The sequence below is a fragment of the Athene cunicularia genome, assembly GCF_003259725.1.
Source record: "Athene cunicularia isolate RWA chromosome 3 unlocalized genomic scaffold, athCun1 chr3_part1, whole genome shotgun sequence".
Taxonomy (NCBI): domain Eukaryota; kingdom Metazoa; phylum Chordata; class Aves; order Strigiformes; family Strigidae; genus Athene; species Athene cunicularia.
In genome coordinates, this window is record NW_020799097.1 from 29,342,612 (window position 1) to 29,366,999 (window position 24,388).

Below are 24,388 nucleotides of genomic sequence, written 5' to 3' on the forward strand. Positions count from 1 at the left end.
TTCCTCTCCTCTCCTCAATGTCATTTCTGGGGGAAAGGAGCTCTACAGTGTTGTGAGCAAAAGGGAGAGTCTGTAACCATCACTATACAGTCATACAATTATACTATTCCTAAAGTTGTCACCTTTATGACAACTAAAAATCTGTGGGTTATGTTACAGAACAGAAATATACACTGATCTTGGTCAGCCATCCAGGCCTGAAGCCAAAAGTAATTTGACTTTTCCTAGTGAAATCAAAGGGAAATAAACTTCTCCAGAAATTGCCAGTGGTTTTAGATTATGACTGTTTCAGGCACCATTCTGGTTTATGATGTTCCTAATTCCTTCCTCTATTCCCTGCTATTTCCTGACCCCAAATCATGCTGCATTGTCTTCTTAGTTGTGTCAGAATAATAGATTAAAATACCTCATAAAACACCAAAACAACAAAACCAAAACCGACAAATGAAACCTTTTTTAATGTTTTTTGAAAGTCAGTTTTCTTGTTTCTCAGCACATGACACATAATCATTTATGCAGGTATAACTTGGGAACTATTATATGAGGTGAGAGATTTTCGAAGATGAGGACATGGGAAGTTCTTAAGGCAGCACTGATACATAGAAGGAATAGACAGAAATCAATGTCTGACTGGAAGTTTTAAAATCTAGATAGATACAAAAAAAAAAAAAAGTAATAACAAGATAAGTTGAAAAGGAATCTCTATTTAAGAAGTAAGAATGCATAGTTATTTTCTGCACAAGCCCTTTCGATAAGGCTTTTTAAAATGTTGTTTTCTAAATATATTTATTTTAACTTGAACTAATAATGACTGTGTAAGCAGGAGAAACTGTCTGCAGAAGCTTGTCCTTTTTTAGTGTGACGTCACCTCTGTTTCAAATAGCCTTATGCAATAGTAGTCAGAAGAAGATAACCATGATGCATCACCTTAAGAGTCCAAATGCCACAGCAAACACCAGTGTATTTAACAAAGCGGGCAGAAGCCAGGATTTCCTTTTGACAGATAGGGTATTTTCAAGGTGACTGCACTGGCAGCATTAAAGGATCTTAGATGGGACTTTATAATTTTGACATCTGACAAGAAACACATGAAAATGTTTCAATGGAAGGTGAGGAAATAAGTATAAATGTACTAGGAACAGGAGTAGTTCATGTAGCTAGCAGTTCCTGAACAGAACTGGTGATACATCTATGTGCCATGCCACTTACTCCAAGATGAAAGCTATCTGCATAGAGTAAGTGGTTCATTACGTTACAATATTTATTCCTATTATGACTTTGTGTAATTTCTGCTAAAAATTTACTAACAGTGAATGATTAAAAAACCCCCCAAATATCCCCACAAAGAACAAAATACAAAAACAAAACTCCCCACAAAAATCACAAAATTAATTTCAGTTCCTTGTTCTCAGCAAAAATATTCCATTTAGAAAGCAGAAAGTGCCGAGATCTCCAGGTACCACCAAGTAGTCATAACATTGAAAGACTGAGGGGAAGTAATAGTGGCAGCTTTTGTCCGACCTTTTCGTTTCCTTAGAACTTTTCAGAAACAGTGGGTACTCTTATTATTCTCAGATGTATTTCTTTCTTTCAAGCAATACTTTCATTTTTAGCCTTCTCTGAGAACACAGATAATCTCATCTTTTGACTGGGGCCTCTTTGGCTCACTAGGAGGATGAGCAGGAGGCATAAGGCTTTCACGTTGCTCCAGCAGTTAGGGGCTCAGTGTAACCTTCTCCAAATTCACAGTCAGACTGGCCTCACAGGCTTACTGTGCTTTTGCCCAAGCCGTAACACACTAATCCAGGCCTTGCAGATTGCTTCTTTTAAGAAAAGAAATCAAGATAATTGAGGTATCTCTCTGGGCTGCAGCCATCCATCTCCAAGAAAACCAGAAGGCCAGAAAAGCTGCTCCTCAGGCCTCATCTTGTCAGGTTCTTCCTGTTCTAAAGGGGTTTGTTCCTTCCAGTGTAACCAAAACAAAAGGAAGTTTCCCTTATTAACATCAGTTGGGGTGCTCTGCTCATTCCTCACGTATCATCACATCTGTACATGATGCCCAATACTCACACCTCACAGCATACTAATACTACTCTTCCCAGTTCATCTTTTAAAACGTGGACAACTTCAATATGCTCCCTTATAAATAAATTGATTTAACAAAATAGAAATTATACAATTTTGATTATTTGTTTAGAGTTTTAATCAACTTTTCACTTTGCTAACCTGACACACTATATTCTCATCAAATATCTTTGGGTTTTCTTGTATTTGATCTCAGAATGAAGCAAGAGGGTTCTCATTCAGTAGGCTTTTTTTTTTTTTTTTTTTTTTCCTGAGTCTGCTTTTTCTGTGAAGCATACACTTTTCCCGTTTTGATCGAACAAGGAATCCTTTGAGTTTATGTGTTGTTAGCACACAATGACCTTGGAAAAGATTTAAAAGTTGTAACAGACAAGCTATCAACATGAACTCCCATTGCAATAAGATAGAAAAAATTACTAATGCCATCCTTAAGTCTTCAGAGAGAGAAACTGTGACTTACACTTAGACAGGTGATTATTCCTCTTCTTATGGCTAGGGGAAACTGAAATATTGTTCCAAGTCCTAGAATCTGTTTATTATAAAGGATGTCAAAAAACTGATAATATAAAATGATTTAGGTACTAGATAAAATGCTTTACAGTAAGCTAAGTCTAAGGAAAATAACGTTTAACAGAATTTTTAGGATATAATTTTTTTCAGAAACATTATTGCATCCTCTATCTCATTTTCACATGATACTGCTGAAAACATAAATAATATATATGGGTTAAAAATTATTAGACAAATTCATGGAGTACAGGTCTGTTTCTAGCTAGTAAAAGCAATAATCAGCATGAGTTCTTTGCTATAATACCTATAATAACTTCCAGAACTCTTGATAGGTCTATGAGTATTTTTAGATTTAGTTTATCACCAAGACAATTGAGAGAGATAATGGCAGTGCACAGTTATTTTCACAAGAGGTATTTTACTTTAAGGAGTATTTTAAATCCCAGAGAAAGTTAGTATGAAACCAACTACCTGGATTCCAAAATCCATATATATCCAGATAGAGATAAGGTCAAACTTTACTACTGAGAGCCAGACACTGTAAAACTATCAAAAGTAGTTGATCTTCCACTTCCTTAGGTTTTTTAATAAAGACTGGTTGTATCTCTAAAACATATGCTTTAGGTAAACATAAGTTAAATACAAGTATTAGTTTCCATGGGGCTGTAAATGAAAGGAATATACAGATGTCTGGCAGAACATGGTAATGATCTGCCTTTATTTTTACTATTGTTATGATACTTATAAGTCATCACTGATTTTCATAGCAAGACTATTTAAAAATCAAGGCAAAAAATTAAGATAATGCAACTCTCTTAAGGGTAGGTGTTGTTAAGAATCCTTAGTTCAAATAATGCAAACCAAGACCCACTAAAGTTGCTACAGAAAAAAAACAAAACAAAACAAAACAACATCTTGTTCTTTGAATGTCATGGTGTAGTAAATCTTGTTTGTACTAGAACAGGATGACTGTCCCTAAAGAGAGCCCACCTGGCATGGCACAGTCCACTGGCTCTGCTGGCAGGGAAGTGTTCCAAAATCTGGATTCTAGAAACTTATCTAGAAAGGCACAGAACTGTGCTCAAGGCATACGGGTCTCATATTCTAGTCTGTGGATCCATACTGACATCTGTCTTTGAAAGTGAGGTCAATCTGCCTATGAAATCCCAGTTTTCTACATATCATATATAATTTCCAAAGTCACAATCCAGATATTGAAATAATTATGAGGTGGACACAATTTAGAAAACAGTGAAAATCCACTTTCTCCACATAATGCATCAATGTAATGTTGTTTCTTTAAACAAAATCTCAAAGTGCATTTTACAAGTTAGGATTTTTTTTTTTTTTCCTTTTCCTACAGAAAGAACTATTATTCATTAGTCCTCCTTGGAAACTCTGATTAGAAATAAAAAAACTATTTTTAACAACACTTCAAACTCCATTTCAGTAAAAGAGGTTCAAGATAAAAATATTTGTGATGATAGATGTATGTTTATTTAAACGAAGTTTTGCTTTATATCAAAAAAGGTAATTATAAGGTGGACTAATTCTGAACATAACTAACGTGTAAATCCACTATGAGGGTAAAATAGTCTACTGGAAATATACGTAAGTTATTTACAAACATATCTGGTATACTGGTATGTATGTGGTGCATTATATGGTCTAATTTCCTGTGAATATTTACGATATAAAGCCCTAAGTACCATTTGCTGTTTGATTTCTTTGTAGACAACTATGAAGTGATTAACAGTAATGGAAGACTTGAAGCAGAAAAAGGTAGTGGCCTTGAACATCAACTCGGGGACAAGAAGCAAGCGTCCCGATATTTGTGAGAAAACTGGATTCTATGTGGAAGTCATTGACTTGCAGAAGCAAACAGAGCTTTAAAACTTGAATTTGATGGAGTTGAAAAAAAAAAAAAAAGAGGTAAGAAAGGAATTCATAGATAGATACTGCACCACAAAAAAAATCTGTTCAAGAGCCATGTTTCCACTTATTAAATGATAGACTGAGGGCTGTACTGGTTTTGACTGTGCCCCCTCCTAGCTCAAGAAAAATAAACTCTATCCCAGCCAAAATCAGGACAAGGGCACAATTATTAGGTTAAAAGTGGAAGTTTTTGTGATAAAAAAGAGAAAAGAGCTATGTGGTTAAGGGTTTGGATTAGAATTTAGAAAAAGACAGAAAGGAAAACAATACTATAAATAAATGCTTTAGAAACTAATGAATGTGTTAAAGCAAGCTTTTGTATGTATGGTATACATATGGCTTTTAATGCACCCTGAATCTAGATTTCAAAAAAGTCTAAATTCACAGCATTACATCATAGAAAATGTACAATTTCATAATTTAATATGATTTCATAATTATGCAAAACAACCATGCCTCAGTTCATTAGTTGGAAACTGTATGTGCATTTCAGTTCCTTTCAAAGACATTTTGACACAGCTTATTTAATTTATCATAAGTGCAACCATCTCATGTAATTATGACTGCTGTTAAGAGACCAAAAGGCCCAGGCTTCTTTTGCTAAGTTTAAAATAGCCCTTAGTTTAAACTGTGTGGTTTAAGTGCACTCTTACGTTGGGGTAAATCTCTATAGTATTACTACCATGAAAATGCTCCAGATGCTTATTTCTGTTTTATGTTTAACAAAACTATAAATGTATTTTTCTAACTAGTAAAATTATTACTCTATTTTTTTTTTGTTAATATTATCATATTGGTTAATTATTGACTTCCCAAGGCTTTTTCATTTGGTGGATTAAACATACATACAACATTTGGTGAAATGAATTGGAAAAACTTATTTCTGTATTTCATAATGTTGGTTTTATCCAACATCATTCAATTCAAAATTAGTTCAAAATATTTTGCTCTGAAATTTTGGATTATGGGCACAAGGAGAAGAGAAAAATAATAAAAATAAACCTATTTTTTATACAACAATACAGAGTGGGAACATACTGGATCAGACCAGTGCTCCATCTGGCCCAGTATGCTGTCTGTAATAGCGGCAGAGAGAAAGCCACTTCACGAAAATAGTGTGAACTTCAACACTTTCTACAGTCTATGTCCCATGCATCCTCCCAGCAAGCAGAACTGTCTAATCAGACATAATAAACCATACTTCCCTGACTGGTTCCCTTATCATTAATGTATCAACCTGTTGTCCATAACCTGTCTAAATTTTTTGAACCTACTAAGAGATCACTTGCCTCCCCAGGCTTCTGTGGCAGCAAGTTCTTGGGGTTCTCTGCTTCCTGTGAAAGAAACTACTTCTATTTCTTCCAAATGTTTTTCTGATTATTTTCATCACGTCCCCTCAGTTCTTTCACTACAAAATTTGGTGAAGTTATTTTCCATTTATCTACCACTGTCATAGTTTTGTTAATCTTTATTACATTCTCCTCAGCTTTCACCTCTTGAAAGGGAGTAGTTTCAGCCATTTAAATCTATCCTTACAAGGCAACTATTCAATTCATATTATTTTTGTTGTCCTCTGTAGCTTCTCTAACTCTACTACATCCTCCTTGAGGTGCAAGGTCCAGAACTGTGCATAACACCCAATATGTGAGCCCACTTGGGTTTTATATAGCAGTGAAATCATGACCTCTGTCCTCTTCCCTGTAATCTTTCTAATCATGCCCAGCGTTTTTGTTTGTTTTTTTGTTTGTTTGTTTTTTCCCATTCTACACTGTAACTGCACACTGAGACAATGATTTCAGAGAACTGTCAATGATAGCTCCAAGTCTTCTTTTGTGACTTGTAATTGACAGTTCTGAATTCAGCTGTAGGTTAAGTATTAGGCTCTTTTTACCTAAAAAAAAAAAAAATATCTGACACCAAAGCTTATCTGCCACTTCTTTGCCTTCTCCATTTTCTGAGGTCCTTCTGGCAGTCTTCAAATGCAGAGAATTCACTGAGCTTCTCTAGCTATGACCTACCCTGTCTGATTACCCATTGTACACTTTAGCCATCAAGCAATCCCACCAGTTCCCTACGTGGCTTACTGGTTTTGACAGCTATGAAGAGCTTTTTACAAGTTAGAGTATCCTTTACAAGGCACTTTTCAATTTGTGTTTTAGCTTTCTGAACTTCCTGCCAACATTTGAACTAATAAGTTTTATGGACTTTTCTGTTCTTCCCATGTGGACAAGCTTTCCATTTGCGAAAATGCCATTTTTTCCCTGTGACAGGCTTAAGTTTCCTCCTTAAGTCATTCAGGGGTTTTGGACCACTTTTTATTCTTGAGTTGTAGCACGAATTTTACTTGGGCTTTTGTGATAGTCCAATAAAACCACAGTTCAACCATCCAGTGAAGAACTTTGGCAAAGGAAACTGTTTCTATGGAAACACTAGGGCTGTGCAGATAATGGCAGGGAGGTTCAGCAAGAGGACGGTGTCCCAGAAAGGTGGGTCCACACTTTTCAGAGGCTGAACTTCCCTATCTTGACTGACTCTGTGAAGAGCCAATAGAGAATCTGTTTTCATGATGCATGTGCCAAAAGGAAATGCCAAACAATGGTCACAACTGCAGGGAGGGGGAACTAACTTCCCAAAGACCCCCAAGCTCACTGACTCATTTCCAGAAGAACAAACTGTGCAGGTACCAAAAGCATGGAGAATTCTATAAGCATGAACTGCACAATGCCTAATTAGCCAAAGGACTCCAAGGCCCCACCTGGAGATGGTGTAAGGAATTATAAAAGGACACAAAGCCCTGCGTTGCTGCACCCCTCTGGAACTGGAACCCTAGGCTGGCTGGACCAACAATAGAACCAGGAATGGTGAAATCTTCCTTTTTGTCTTTCTCACTCTCTTTTCTTTCTTTCTCCCCTTTTCTCTCCCATTCTCACGCTGTATCCCTGCATATGAGGCAAGGCTTGTTTGGGCATGTTTAAGGCTCACTGGGGTATGTTATAAGATCTGCCACTAGTCAGTGTAAGTTTAATGCCTGTTGCAGAGGTTGCAAAGATTGCTGACAAAGTGTCATGCCAATTTTCTGTTGTGCGTGTTGTGCAAGAATAAAAATTGAGTTTTGTGAGAATTATTGGTGTCATTTCACCTTAATCCTGACCTGGGAATTGGCAAACCTGAGTCATTGTCCTGAGAGATTGAGACGTGGCAGCTTTTAACATATTATTTGTTTAAAAGCCCCTAGTCTGCTTGTAAGTTTCTTATGGCTTTGGCTTGCTCTTACTTACTTGATAGTGCGTCTCATTTTTACGTAGTTTCCTTTCCTGAAATTGAATGTCTGCTGGATTTATTTGGCATGCTCCCTCATGCTACAGTCATAAACCTAGCTGTATTATAGTTAGTAATAGACATAATCTCTGTCATTAACACCTCTTAAGCCAGATGCCGGTCTTTTCAGAGGCACGCTGAACATTAGACGGTACAGATTTTATGTTCTGTCATTCTTAAATAATGCTCTTCTATACTTGTCAGCATTTCCCAAGCATCTAGTTTAAATATTCCCCTACCATCATTTTAATTTTTATTCAATAGCCTGCTTCCATGGTGATAAAGGTGAAATCCATTCTAGTACAGGTTCCTCCAATTTCAAAAGGGTTCAATTTTCAAATGCATTTGAATTGCTTTTGTCTATACAGCATATTACTTATGTACTGGGGCTGAATCTATGTATGCCTCTCAGGTCTCACATGGAACTGGCAGTCTTTCAAAGAAAGCTAGATGCATGTTTTAGACTTCAGTTACCTGCCCAGCCTGAATTTATAACCTCAAGAATATCCCTCTTACACTTTCCTCCGTTACTGGTTATCAACACAGGTCACATTTAATTGCTCCTTTCCAGTACACTGAAATAATGTCTCTAGAAATATTGTGACCTTTATCTTCCCCTATTACTTCATATCCAAGGCTTCTTTAATGTCATAAATCCGGTTACTTATGTACCTAATAATTGAATAGTCTTGGTTTTCTGTTGCTAGAGCATCTTTGATGCAAGAGCGTACTCTCTTATCAACTGACAGGTTTTTCCTATGTAAGAGTTCAGAAATTTATCTATCAGTGGAATTTCCTCAGACGGCTTACCACTTTGGAGCTGAAACTCCTCATCAACATTCTTGCAGGTCTCATCCATTTCCCTACTCCTCCAGTTTATATTCTCGTTTAATCTATTATTTCTCCATATAACAGAAATTCCAATTCAGCCACTCGTACTTAAAAAAACCTTATTATCTCAGGGCCAGAAGGTTCCTAAAGTATTACATACACTGAAATTGTCCCATGGGTAGGTAATCACAGATATTGTGCTTTGCAGAATAAAGTGAGTATCTCCCTGTTGTCTTGTAGATTTACCTATCTGTATCTTGAGCGTAAACTACATATTTTCTGGAAGTTTACATTAGTTTAATTCTTTCAAGAAACCACTTACCTTACTCAACCCTCTTTAAACTAGTTAATAATAGGTAAAAATATCTGAGAGTGTGAAGTTGTCTCACACAGGCACAAACAAGAGCATCCAGATCATCTGAGGCTCTTTGTACGTTCACCAATCTTTGCCATACATATATACGCTACACGTAAACAGGGAGGATACTGGTGAGGCGATTCTGCTCTCTGGCTTACCTATTTTAGTCCACTAAGACTCAGTCACCACAGCCGGTGGAGTCCAGACTCACTAATGAAATGTAGATGTCCATTTCAAAATCAGCTGAACAGCTCTGCAGATTTCACTGAATATTCATCACACTTTCATTGACTATAAATAAGTGCATAGACAACTAGTTTTCACAAAGACACCTCAGGTTAGGCAAGCTGAATCCTACTGTTCTTCCCAATCAAATCACAGATAATTATATGGCTGTTAAGTCTCATGTCTTTTGTGTAAACTGGCAAGTCCTGCTGAATAATTGCTTATTTGCTTGGACTAGCATAATTCTATGCTAGTTCTCTGACTCCACATGCACGTCAGCTGTAGTGCCTTTGTGTTGAAAATTAGTTGGTTTTCCTGATTTTCCCCTTGTTTCTGTCTTTTATGAAAATAGAGTGAAAAGATCAGTAAAACCAGAGAAAATAAATTAATTCTAGGATGCAGGCTGATCACAGCTTTCTGTTAGATAAAAGCAGAAGCATCAACAAGCTGAACATCAAAGGAAATCATGTGCATTGCAACTAATTCATGTAGTGCATATATTTTCTCTCACTCTTTCTTGAATGAAATTCATAAATGAGAAAACAATGAAAAGTGTAGTAGATAGGGAAGTTCCAATATCCACATTCTTTATTAGAGATGCAAAAGTTATAGGCTATATCTATAGATATAAAGTGCTTATTTTTTTCCTAAAAGTATTAGACAACCTGAGAAAGTCTTGAAGTGTTTATTCTTGCAAATTATATTGCAACACATGTAGAGGATGAAAAAATCCACAACGAAAAATAATAAAAAAACATGTCTAGTGAAATATATATATACACATAAATATATTTTTAAATGGTTATTTGAATCAGCTTAGTTGCTGACCTTGCCTGGCTGTGCAATGCCCACCTAGCCACTCTCTCACTTTCCCCCCTCAACAAGACAAGGGAAGAAAATAAGATGACAAAGTTCATGGGTTGATAAGGACAGAGAGATCACTTACCAATTACTGTCACAGGTAAAACAGACTCCTTTCTGGGAAAATTAATTTGTTACCAATTAGAAATAGACTTTTGGACAGTGAGAAACAAAGACAAAGCCTAAAATCACTCCCCTTCCTTCTTTCTCCCAGGCTCAACTTCACTCCTCCATTCCTAAGTCTTTTCTACCTTCTCCTTTCACCCTGAGCAGTGCAGGGGGAATGGGGGTTGTGGTCAGATTGTAACAGCTCCTCTGCTTCTTCTTCCTTCTCACACTTTTCCCTTGCTCCAGTGAGTGTCCTCTCCACAGGCTGCAGTCCTGCAGGATAAGACTGCTGGTGCATGGGCTCCTCTCCAGAGGGAATACCTGCTCCACTATGGTTATCTCCAGGGGCTGCAGTGAAATCGCTGCTCCAGTGCCTGGAGCACCTCCTTCTCCTCCTTCTCCACTGAAAAAAAAACTGTCTTCCACGTTTTTTCTCACACATTTTTTTCCTCACTCCTCTCTCTGCTGGGCAGTGTTTTTTACTCTTTCTTAAGTATGTTGCTGCAGAGGTGCCACCACCTTGGGTGAGGGGCTCAGGATGTGCGTGTCCAGCACAGGGTGGCTGCTGGCCTCATCTCACAGAGCAACAGCTGCAGCCCTCCTTAGAAACAAACCCTTTGCACCTACACCCAATGCAGTTGCATAAACCTTAATACAAAGAAATCTGTCTTCAAGTGAAGAAAATATTGAAGTATATTTACCTGTATTAATTCCTGATTATTTTTTTAAACAAAGGATCTGGCTGATGGCAAGTAGAGAAAAACAATTCTTGAGCATGAGCCTACCATGATGTGCACACTACACAGTCAGATAACCTTGTTGATGACTGGAAGACTTGCATAGGCATGATATATGTCTGAGCAAGATGAATGCAGTGTTAGAGCCTTTAAAAATATGACACCTGCAGCACAGTCTAATCGGGAATTACATTGTATGCAAATAGAATGAGTATCAAAAAATGAAGCCATCAATCTGATAGACTTATCTGTCAAATGTATATGTATATTGTTTCTTTCTATGAATTTCTAATCTATGCATTTTCAAGCACCTCAGTATGAAATGTGGTTATCTTTTGAATATGATTTTATGCAGTTGTCTACAGGTCATTTAATCTCTCATTCACTTAAAATCGAGGAAAGTGTAAATCACGGATGTTGCTAGAGAAAATATTACCCAAGAGTATTCTGTATTAGCGTTGGCAAAGGCTGATAATCATACAGATATGCAGTACCATATCATGATGTGCACTCTGTTGAGATGAATCACTTATTTTCTGAATTTTTCTTTCTGTAAAGGAAGTTGGAAGATAATATTCCAGCCAGATTTACTCTTTGTGTGAGACTGTCATGCACTTTCAACAGAAAAGTTGTAGACCATCCTTCCTTTATGTAATATGAGGTGGTTTTAGTTCTCTAGTACTTTTGGCTATATATAAAAAAACATTAAAGGTCCCTACATACATACAGAAGTTGAAAATAAACTGGATAACATGTTGGCATGTGTTTTTGACAATTCATAAGCACAATATTAGAAGTCAGGTAGCTCAAAGGGAGGCAGATCTCATGCCAGACTTTCTCATGAGACCGAATGTATTTAAAAGGATCATATCCCAAGATGCGATAAACTCTTTTTGGCACAAAACCTGAAAAAGTCTAAATCAGCTCAATACTTTCCCCAAAGTACTGCCAACATTGAAAGGGCCATTCATTGTTATGCCGGGTGTAGTCACCTTCTACAAGTTGGTTTGCTGACCATGGTTATCTTCATGGCACAGACTCGCACATACAGATGCCTTCTTACCCACAGCCATTCCCCATGATAATGCAAAAATATTCTTGAACTTAAGAGAAGGAAATGGGCACTAAATTTATATGCCACAGTTTTCTATCACAGAATTCTACAATTACTTGGATTTTGAAATTTTAAACACAAGTCATGTCTACTTTCAGTGTAGAACATTGCACCTTGAGGTTTACTGTTCAAAGATACAGTTAAGCTACAGCAAATGGGGCTCCCAATGGAAATTAGGTAGTTAGGTCATCCATGCTTAACTGAGGGATAAATGATTTTCAGGTAATGTTGGCTTATCTTGCTGTGGCTTTTCAGATTTGTCATTCACACTTCACCTTCAATGTTCTTTAGACATTCTCTCAATGGTCTTTTTTTTTTTATGCAGTTTCATGTAAGTAACAAATAATCAGCCTTTCAGATGTATTTGAAACAACTGAATTTGTCATGCATTTTCAAGAAAATGACCTGTTCAGAAGTTGCTTAATTAAAAATGAGTTTCAAGCAGCATATTACCCTTTACCTGTAATTAAAAAAAAATGAAGACATACATTAATATTTATCTCACATCTTGAGCCAGTCCATCCAGATTCACAAGAACATCGATATCCATCAATGAGATCCATACATCTGAAATACAAAATAGTGTTATTCAGATGAAGCTACGTAATTCTAGGTTCAGTACTAGTAGTATCATTCCATGCATTTAAAAATAGTGGTCTGATGTAAACTACTGAAATCTATGGCACTTTCAATTAGTTTTAATAATAGGTTTCATATGTGTATATTATGGGTGCTGAGGGGTTTTATAATGATACTGAAAGTCATATTAAAAGATGTCTTCCTATTTCAACCTGTTGGCATGTAACAACCAAAGATTCACTTTTAAGTATATTAAACTGCAATTAATCCACATGTACTGAAAACTGTTTTGTGCTAATGAACAAAAATGAAAGAGAAACTCAGATAATGTAACAGTATATTGCATTAGCTTAAGCGGGCAACATCTGTCATCTGTAAGCGTGCTTGTACTCTTACTTTATGGAAGAACATAATTAAAAGTATATTTATCAACCTTCTCATATCATTAAGTCTTAAATATTGCTAGTTAGGTACATTATCTTGGAGATAATAATAGTTAAATAAAAATAGCTACCTTCCATGAAGACAAGGATCTGGCAAGCACTCATTAACATTTATCTCGCAGTTTGTTCCAATAAAGCCTCTCCTACAGTGACACTTATAGGAACTGATGTCATCAATGCAACTTCCATTATTGAGGCAAGGAGCAGACATACATTCATCTATATTTATTTCACATCTATCACCTGTGTAAAAAACAGAAGATATGATTAATCTTTAAATTCTAAACTCAAACCAACAGCTATTTATTAATATTAATAATTCCACAAAACCTGTTTTTATTTACATACATTATTTATATAGTTCATTATATTTATAAATAATAAATTAAATTTATCAGTAAATGCCAAAAATTATTTATATTGCAATGTATTATAATGATGACATCTGTAATTGTGGCAAGGCAAGAAGGCTTTGAGGGTCAATCTGCAAGCAAAATGGTTAAATGGAGAAACTGAAATATCAAGAGACATTTTTTTAAGCAGTTATTAGAAAGATGAATAGTACAGGTTTCCTATAAGAGGAATACAGCACAACAAGGAATGCCTTTCTGTAATGAGGTATTTACTTAAGTATCACAGTCTCAACCCCAAACCATCTATTTTATACACAAACGTGAAGAGTAAATGAAAAGTTCCTATAACCTTTTAGTATTGCTATGAACCCAACTACTGTCAGCTTTTTACAGGAAGGAATTCATAGCAAAGAAACACAGACATACCCTAATGTTTGTCTAGTCCATGTGTGACTATACAGATAAAGATCAAAATCAGCCATTTGCAATATATCTATTAACATGCTAAAAATAGAGTTACTTTAAGATTATGGGAAGTGTTTTTACCTAGTGAAGATCAATAGTGTAATATTCACATTAATACAAATGTTAAGTATGTAAAAATATTATATGCACTTGAGGAAACTGCTTTTTTTTTTTTTTTTTTTTTTTTTTTTTTTTTTTTTTCACAATATATTCTCAGTCTCCTAATTGAGTCAAAGAGAATAAAACAACATTCCAGATTCTGTTTTGAAGTCCGTGGCCTCAGCCCCAGCAGCCCTAAAGCTCTGGTGTCATGGCTCTAGCAAAAAATGCATGACAGGAGACTGGACTTGGCAGGCACCCCCAGGAAAATGAGCTGAGAGGGACTGCTGTACAATTCTGTATTTGACCAGATCCTGGCACAGTGCTAAGCTATATATTGGTACAAATTAGAATACAATTCAGAAACCTGTTTAACCTCCATCCCATGCATGCATTTAGCAAACAGCTCTGTTCGTGCTCCTTGGACACGCTCAGCAATTTAGTGTCACGCTCTCTGGATCACTGGTGTCTTATTTGATATCACTACATGTAAGAAATTAAATCTTTCAGAAATAGCTTGTGAATATATTGCCAAAACTTGAAGTCAGGAGCAGAGAATCGAAGTTCATCTGTTCTGTTACAGAAGATATACCCATCAAAGAGGCAATTTTCCTTGTAAGTCAGCATTAGGAAAGAACATTTTTAACCTGCTCTTATCAAGGAATGCTTCAAAAGCATTGGCAGGATGGCAGTACTACACAATAATATACTTTGACTTTACTTGCAACTCTAAAAGTAAATATTTTACTTGTATCTGAATGTTGAGGCCATCTCTCTAACATTATATTTCTTTTCTACACCATTATAAAAAACAAGATGATTTCATAATTGTAGATCTTTTGATTTTCCTGGTCCATTTAGCAAAGACTGAGAGTTTTAAAACGTGATGGTCCCATAGTTGGGTTTTTTTTTTTTTTTTTTGGTAAATGAGTAATTCCAATATTTGCTCTTGTAACCAGATGTATTTTGACTCAGCTATGCCTTCACTCCTATCTTTCCAATGCTGCTGACTAGAAATGGTATTAGCTTCCCGTGCAAACAAAAAGGTCTGTTCTCCTAAGTGTTACTAACTTAAACTTACCGAATTAGTGGGAGGACATATACATTAAATGGGTAGCATTAATGTACACAGTCTGCTGTTCATTTTGTACTATGTACTCTTATAAAATAATAAGTCTTACTTTTAAAATCTCACTTTCCTAGCAAAACACACATGTTACTTAGGAGGTGTAAATCTGTATTTTAAGAGTTAAAGGTTCTCAGTTAAAATTTTATAATTTGATTTTGATAATGAGATATATGTGAGACTAATAATAATTTTAAAATAGTTTTAGTGTTTTATTAATTTATAAGTCAGGTATTTCTGATCTTGAAGGAAGCAAACCCTAGAATAGCTCTGTTAAGTTTTTTATTATTTAAAATTGTTTGCTTCATAAATAAACCATTGCTATTCATTCCTACTGCTACCTTTCACTGCTGCTGTTTTCTATCCTCTGCATAGGTGTAATACATCCACTAAAGGAAATAAACCTGAAATCAAATTACATTTTATTTTTTAAAAATAGTATATTTCTAGTAAGATATTTAAATATTAGTTCAGCAGTACACCAGTAGCATATTCCAAAATCATCTAATGAAATATGATTTGAATATAATCAACATATTAGAAGCTTGGCTGAGAAACCTCAGTGGCTGCAGCCTTTCATTTGAAGAGGTTGACACATATTGATATATTGATTCTGAAAGACAGATTAAGGGTTAATGTAATCATTGATAATTATTCCATATTCACATGTGCTTTTATGACTACGTTATCTAATGAGAAAGGAAAAAAATATAGTTCCTTTAGACGATTAACATCTTGTAATTAAATAGATTCTGTTTTACATTTCTGACCTACTCTTATTTATGCTACATTGATCTACTACCTCAACACCGTTGAATAAATTTTTGCCTGAACAGAACAGCGAATGCAATGGCAACGCACTGAAAATCCATTACTCGATTGTTGGAAGGAAGACTCACTGCATAAATTTAATATGTCAATAAATGATTGCAAAAATTACATTTCATAAGACTAGACATATTGGAAAAACATATTTCATGTCTTACTTTCACTCCTAGAAAAAAACTATCAATTATAACCTTGGATAGTTTTAAAAACAGGGGTTACTGCAGTCTTCTTTTTTTTTTTTTTTTTAATTAAAAAAAAAAAAAAAGATAAGTATTTAGAATTACATACTCAGAATTACCAAGTGGTGGAGAAATATTCAAAATTTACCTTATATAAAGAAATTTTCCTCTTCTGTGACATAAAGTCTTAAACTAGATATGACAATATATTTAATGGTCACAATAAAAGAGAACCTGTCAGTAAAATGCCATAGAATTGCAATAAAATCGGAAACAGCTCTTAAAAGAAAACAAAATTAATAGGCTACTTCCATTGAAGTGCCCAAACACTTGCTTGGTTGATTTGGAAAAATGAGTAATGAGTTTAGTAAAATTCTGATCAAAGTGCCAAATTAAAACTAATCATATATATTGATAATAAATTGATAAAAATATTGTTATACTGATATATAAATATTTCTAAAATACTATATTTAGTATTCTAAACAGGTTATTCTTATTGAAAATTTAAACTTGTAAAATTATTTTTTCTACAAATATGCAATTTTGTGGAAATGACAGTGGGCAGAATATCTGCCCATTCCTCAGCTTCTGTGTGGCAGTGAAGAGAGCAGAATTCAGATACTATTGTGTTAGGGAAGTCAGAGTGAAATACATTCCACCTAATTTTTATTATTTTACAATTATGAAGCTTCTTTAAGATATGTGTCTAAACTCGCTTGACAATGGATAGAGAGAAGAAACTTCAAAGAGTGACCTGTATGATGTCTTGGAAACTGATTATTTTGAATGTCCTAGCATCAGCAGTGACTGCAGAATGGAATTAAAAGAGTAATTTGGACTAGCTGCCTAGTTTTTAGAGGACTAAAATTAGGGGAAATTCAGCCTATTCCTTGTATCAGCTGTAAAGATCATCATACATGTAATGCATCTTGCTCCACATCTTCTAAATCTACATTTGTGTGTGTGTGTTGTGTACAGGAGTTTTTGGAATACCAGCATGTTTCCTGAAATAATGTTACCTTTTTGTTCTCAGCCCCAGTTCTTAAAGTTCAGTGAGAACATATGACAGTAGTCTTCTTTTATTTCTGTCTGGATACTGTGAAATCCTGTCTATCATCCTTGAAGGCAATCTTTACTTAAGAGAATACTTAATATCACAAAGGGTCTTTAACCTCCAGGTCTATCTGAATTACAGAAATCAAAATTCATGAAGTAATGTTCAAGTAGGGATTAACATTGGAAGCTATAAAAATACGACTTTGTGATTAGTTTATTTAAAAAACAGGTATCATGAAATACAATTAAGATTAGATTCTGCCAAGAAAGACTGAATCTGATGAAAAGAACAGAAATGCCTTGTAGTGGTATCTTCTATTCTGTCCTTACTAGCAAAACTTTAGCAATATTAATAGGCAAACCAGACTTTTAGTCCTCCCAGTGTTAAAAGTTTCAGACATATGTAAAGAGTAAAAGTCCATTTTGTAATTTCCTCCTTAAAATGAATTTGTAAGATTTGCTGTGAATACAGACTATAATCATTACCGTAATTACTGATATAATAGGCTTAAAGATGAAAACAAATACATGAAACACTAGGAAAACAACTAAATAAAAAAGAACTAAATAGACATAATGTAATTTTGAAGTATTTTCTAAGAAATAAAATAATAGTAGAAGCTAGTTCAAAATGCACTAACTCAAAATATTTTTGATTGGTTTTATAAAAAATAATTTACATTCAGATGCTAAAATGTCTTCTTTAAATTCAAGACCTATATTCTAATACCCTCTGAACAAATCAGAACAGATCATACCTGGCATTAATTCCTTAGCATCAGTGGATTAATCCTTTTGATATGATTAAACAATTTCATTTAAATTATTTCCAAGAGCAAATTGTACTAAATTTTTAATTTGTCATATTGTAGACACAAAAAGGCTGGCAATCGTTCATGATGGTAACCTAGAGAGTCTCATTCTCTTTCAATGTGACTGTCATTAATTTGAAATCTGACTTCTTTTTCAATCCTTGTTAAAAGTATGAAAACTTTTAATAAAAATAGTCTTGCTATATTATAATCATTGTAATACAACCAAGCATTCTGCAAAGTTAGTGTGAGAGACAGTCTATAATACCACAGAATGAGCACTTTACTTAAAACATTGTCTGTAAATTGTTTCATAGCTCTGACTGTGTCAGATGTATTACTGAGCTGAAGACACCTCTTGGAGCTCTGCTTTACAGATTGTATTTAACATGCTAGGAATAATGCCTCCATGCACCAAGGAAAGGGAAAAGTACCTCACACATACCATGTTTGGAGGATTATTGATATTGATGGCAACCTGGGGGCTCTACTGCATGTCAGTGTGATGCAGAAGGTGAAGGAAGCCCATAGATGTGAGAAGACGAGTATGGAATAATAATAATGACACTAAAATGTAAAGGAGACAGCTTTTCTCCTACTCCTTCAAATCACTCATTCATGGGCAGAATCAGTCTGTCTCATCTCTTAATAAAGAAAACTCAGCAGCCTTTTCCAATGTTCTTTTTATTTTCAGCTTATTTCATGAATAGGCGATGCCTCAGACTTTCTTGGAACGAGTTCATTTGCATGATTCTGCATCTACATCCTAATCTAGAGATTGTCACATCTTCCATCAAGACTTACATCTTTTCAACTGTAAACCTAAATAAGAAATTACCCTTCTCTGCCTTCAAGGATTTTTCTTACCAATTCCAGACCCAACCTAGAATCTCTCCCTCTTCTGATCACTGGGCATTTGTTCTCACTCTTCCATTAAAAAAAGATTATTTTTTTGCACTTCTTCCCTCAAAAACACATCCCCCAACATCCAACCGAGTTTTTGCAAGCTGTAATGTACCTAACAGGCTGAAAAATCAGACAGACCTGATCCTGTAAGTATTTTGGCACAGGAAAGGAGGAAGCTTGAAATGGCAGTGGGTCCTAATTTTTATTTATTTTTTTTCAGACTCTCCTAGTAGCAAAACTTGAGCTCCTCAGGAGCTCTTTCCTTTCAACAGAATAGGGCTAAAAGCAGACACTGGGAATATAAGAACAGTCATACAACAAACCACTCTGACTTATGTGTGATCTCTGAGATGCACAAGCATTCTTCGTTAGTCTCTCTCTTTAAGCTTTCATTTCACTACTAACAGCTCTGAAGTTTTTCTACATATTTTTGCATTTTAGCTATAACTGATGATCTCATGACAAGTTCTGTAGTCTATGCAATGTACGTAATAATTTATTTACCTTAAAATAATTCGGCTATTCAGCTTCATTACTTCAAGACAACTTTTGTATATTTTTTATACTGTCTGCATATAAATTACTAAGTTTTTAAATTTTTAGACAGTAAATAATTAAAAAAAAAATCTGTGATAATTTCCAGATCCTCCTATTTTGATAAATACTTTAATGACATTTTGTATTCGGATGTTTTTGTGATTATGTGTTACATTTTTGAAAGTAAAAATATTATGATTTTTGAAAAGACAGTATATATTCTGGTTTGGTTTTTTTTTTACTTCTTATTACACTAAAAAGAACATATATTAGAACTGATATGTATATATTTTTAAAATATATAAACCCTTTATATACTAAATACTAAATTATTTGATTGTTAGGGTTAAAGGAAGAGTAATTTATAGACCTCTTTGGTTCTTTTTTTTTTTTTTTTCTAGGAGATGGATAAAGAGATTTGAGTGCTCTTTCAGGAGATTAAAAATTGAGGATATTAATTTGTGATACGTGGGTAGTATGAAAAGAGAAGGAAGAAGCACAGAATTTTCTGTAAGAATGAAGTAAAAGACACTACCCGGAAAAGGAAAACTATTGCATGGTAAAAATATATAGGTTGTTGAGGGTGTACCTATAGATGCTGGTAACTGGAAATTTTGTATCCAGCTGAAAAGAGCCACAACTGAGAGAAAATTAGAGATATCCTTTCAGAATCACTCAGCAACACCTAGTTCTTGTCTTGTTGAAGTCAATTTTAGTATCAACTATTATGATGACTGACAACTGCTTGTGGACATTCCATGAGATGTCATTATAGATAGATGTTAATCAGAAGATCAGTTAATAGATTTATCATATGGATGTATCAGATGGACATTAATGTATAACCAATAATGAAGCCAATTATATAGATGAAAAAATATTGTATAGCATGTCTAAGGAATAAAAATATTGCTCAACTTAAACATGAGTGAAAATAGTACAAATCATATTGCAGATAATATTTAAGTTACAGAAAAAAAAAAAAAAAAAAAAGTTAAATAATTTCAGCACGAGTGTTAAATCCCAAAAGAAATAGACAGTAAGATACAACAATATTTTCTAACATGCCTGTGTATCACAAAAATTGTGAACAATAATGGTAATGCTTGTGAAAAATCTCTACATTTGCAGATGAATTTAAGGTCCTAGTACCATACTTATATGAGCTTATATGAGCTTAGTGGCTTTTTTTAACTCAGATTTTTTTAAAAAAATCACCATTCATCATTAATGATATAACTCGAAGAAATATATAACTGTAGACAAGTATACATTATGAACAGAAGTTGTGGAAAAACACTAGAATATGATACTTAACACTGGTAGTTATTTACAGCTTAAAAATCTTAAACAGATAGAAAATATGTATTCAAACATGGTCCATCTTCACCAGGATCAAAAATGGTAACTGATCATTCTCAGCTGACTATTTGCACCAGAGAAAGAAATAAGAATACAGAGAAAAAAAATATATCAGCTGAGCTATCTGGGATCAAAAGAAATGTAAAAATAAACTGTTGTATGGAAAAGTAATGTAATAGCATCTTATAATAGAAGCAAAAACAAGCTGAGTACTAGGTTAAAAATTCAGGTATTTTACCTATTACAAGAAGATGTGGAAGATACATCTTGAACCAATATGGTATGTAGTAATTTCTACCATCTACAAATTTGTTTCTATGGCTTTTGAAATATCTCCTATAATAAATACTTTTTCTGAATACACATATATACAAAATCACATTGTAAATAAATGCTTCAGTCTCCTTAAAGGACATTTTTCAGCAGAATTTGTCTTTCATATCTGATAAATTAACTTTGATACAATATGCCCCAATCACCATATTCTAAAACAACTCTCCTACAAATCTAGAAATATGTTGCCTCTTAAAATGAGTAACTGTCTGCAAAGAACTAGTACTCATTTTGCCACAGTGACATTAATCTTGTGAACAGCATAAGGTCCTTTTAACATCATTTTAGTATTGCCTTTCAGTCTGTTATGAGTAAGTAAGCTGTAACAAAAGTTTCCTAAGTATGCTGCAGGACTGATGAGGCTGCTGAGCTTGTTTTTGTTGATTTCACCTTAAGAAAGATTTATGATAGCATAGTGACTAATACAAGAGATTTATTTTTTTCTATTTCTATTGTATTTTGTGTCAGTAACAGATTTATGTCAGGCAGCTATTTCACTTTCCTTATATTAAGTCAAGTTAAATTGGTGCTGATCAGAGTGCAGAAAATTTGAGTGGTTGAAAACTATTTTGAAGTAATTTTTTTTCTTTGTTTAGACAAGGTTTGATTTTCAGTCTGGATGGGAAAGCAAAGAGTTTACAAGATAAGATTGGACCATAGTAAACAAAGTAATTAAGACAAATACAGATTAATTTTCTTGGTGTAAAACTTTGAAGATATTTGTTTTCGTTAAATATCAATTTGGGATCTTAGATATGCCTGCAAGGCTACTGAAAACCGTATCTGCCTGTTTAATTTAAAAGTGAATGCAAGAACTACAGCCTGGCAGTGGCCCCCAGTCCTCCCAGCCCCAGGCACACAAAGGGCTATGGTTTGCCAGGCAGTGACTGAGGCCAGGGTGTCACCCCCTCCGCAGCGGGGCCACCCCCAGAGCTGAAGCTGGAGCAAGGGAGGCAGCACTCACTGGCCCCAGCACAGGTGTTAAATGAGCGCCTCCCATCTTTGATCATGACAATGCTGAACCCCTGCACTGATGGGTCAGTGCACAACTGAGCCTCCTTCTGCTAAGGACAGAAATCATATTTATTGGATTACAAAATGATAAAATCAAGCTATACCTAAAGGTATCACAGGTTAGAGTTATGATTCAGTTCACAGATGAATAAATTTACATAAAAGGATGGAGACAGGACAAATCTGAAGACAGCGCAAGTAAAATTTATTCATTCATGTCTGGATATTGGAAAATTCATGATAAAAATGTCATAGTTGTCAACATTGCCAGAGGAGGTCACATTGTAGCTGGGCAAGCTGCAAATATCAATTCAATATTTATGACATTTTAACTTTGATTTTAAGAACATAGGTTTTAGTGTAAGAAATTTCTTTATTAAAGTTGAGAAAACCTTTTTAAAATTAAAAGATAACTGAAAACTTGTAACTGAAAGACAAATTTCTAGGAAGCAAAGTATCTCTCATTTGAACTAATACAGCTCCATATAGAGGAAAGGACTGTATTGGTATGCTATATTGTATGTATGAAATATATTTCATAAATTGCATATATATTTTAGTATAAATACACACACACAAGCTTACAGAGAAATACCCATATTTTATTCAATATAGTCACTGTTCATTAGCTATTTTAATTTTAACATTGTAATATAAAATGTAGTGTAAAAATAGAATTAAAATAAGGGAAAATTGAAGAGCTGCACTATGTGGTAAAGGCATCAAGAAAAAGCTGTGTTAGCATCATTCTAAAATAATGTAAGTATAACTTTGTGTAAAAAAAAAAAAAAAGATATTCACATTTACTTCCTTATCACTCTCTAACCTGAATGCCTCCAGAATATGCTAATATGATGATTATTATTATAGCTTTTGATTTTCTTCTCTATTAGGCATGTTTTATGTAGTCTATAATAATCTTATTTAAAATTGAGGCACTATGCATTTTTACAGTAAAATGATAATAAAAGTTAAAGTTTACTATACAGCTAAAAACTTGTCTTTCTCTTCTTGGGACATAAGGAATCACACTTACTATTAATTAAGTAATGTATTATTTACATTAGAGTTTAAATGTCCCATCAGAAATGAGAACAATACTGTACTTGGAAGTTTTCCAGACCCAGCCAGACAAAGCCCTGAGCAGCCTGGTCTGACCGCATAGTTAACACTGACTTCAGCAGGAGGTTGCATTACAGTGCTCACAAGGTTCCTTCAACCTGAACTATTCTGATTGAAGAATGAAATTTCCCCGGATATCTTGACCCAGTAGCCTGGTTAATGACAAAATGCATGGGATCAAAAGTGGGAAGTGGGTGCACAGAAGCAGATGACAGTGCAACAAGTATTTCATCATGGTTATATGCAAAGGGACTTGTGAATAGCATGTATTTCATCAGAGCCTAAGAATTTTCAAAAGTCTTATGCTATTTAATAACACTCCAGTCAAATACAGGCTCCCCCAAAATATCCAGAAAGAAAGTATGTTAAAAAAAATTTTTTTTTTTTTTTTTTTTTTTTTTTTTTCCATTTAGATTGATGATAATCACACACTGAGACTCCATACATGCAATGAGGAAGTACAAACACTTGGCAATAATCTTTAACTGGAAATAATCTTAATTACTGATGAGAAAATTTATTATTTAGAATACAGGTACACCTTGGGTAGTATATTTAGGCACTAATGTTTGGTTCATTTAATTACTATAGCACAACACCTTCACTATTTGTTTCAAATGAGAACTTGGCAACATAAAACATTACTTTAGGCTGACTGTGGGGAAATAAGAGAGATTCAAGTCATGTAATCAGTGAGACCCAAAGAGTTGTTCCATACATCTTTCTACTACAAACTAGGAAAAAAACCCAATAGAATTTCTAAAAAAACAACTAGCTTCTTGCAATGAAAGGTCAACCCGTTCTACTTTAATGAACAAAATACTCTTCATGAAGTCACCTACTTCTCTGAATCCTGTTGAGGGTAAAAGACAGAGATTGCTGGCAGAGGTAGCAACAAAGAATCAAAAAAATCCATAATGGTCATGCTTTTCAGAAATAAGATGCACAACTTTATAGTAACTGTTCTAACATATAGCATGTAGAATTCTGCAAAGTGAAACCATCACTCAGCAGTCATTGCTTTAGATATCTACTGTTGTCACTGACTGAAACATCCACAGATTTTTAAATGATTCATTTCATGTTTTT

The 24,388-nt window shown here is 34.5% G+C and overlaps 1 protein-coding gene across 2 annotated transcripts in view; it reads right to left on the reverse strand.

Annotated features, from left to right (window-relative positions):
- Positions 1-24,388, reverse strand: part of EYS (eyes shut homolog) — a 1,023,641-nt gene that overhangs the window by 482,622 nt on the left and 516,631 nt on the right. For both annotated transcript variants that reach the window (XM_026844748.1, XM_026844747.1), the window contains 2 exons: positions 13,176-13,347; positions 12,571-12,649 (listed from right to left, as the gene is read on the reverse strand). In XM_026844748.1, the coding sequence (XP_026700549.1) occupies positions 12,571-12,649; positions 13,176-13,347 (251 nt within the window). The remainder of the gene's footprint in view (positions 1-12,570; positions 12,650-13,175; positions 13,348-24,388) is intronic.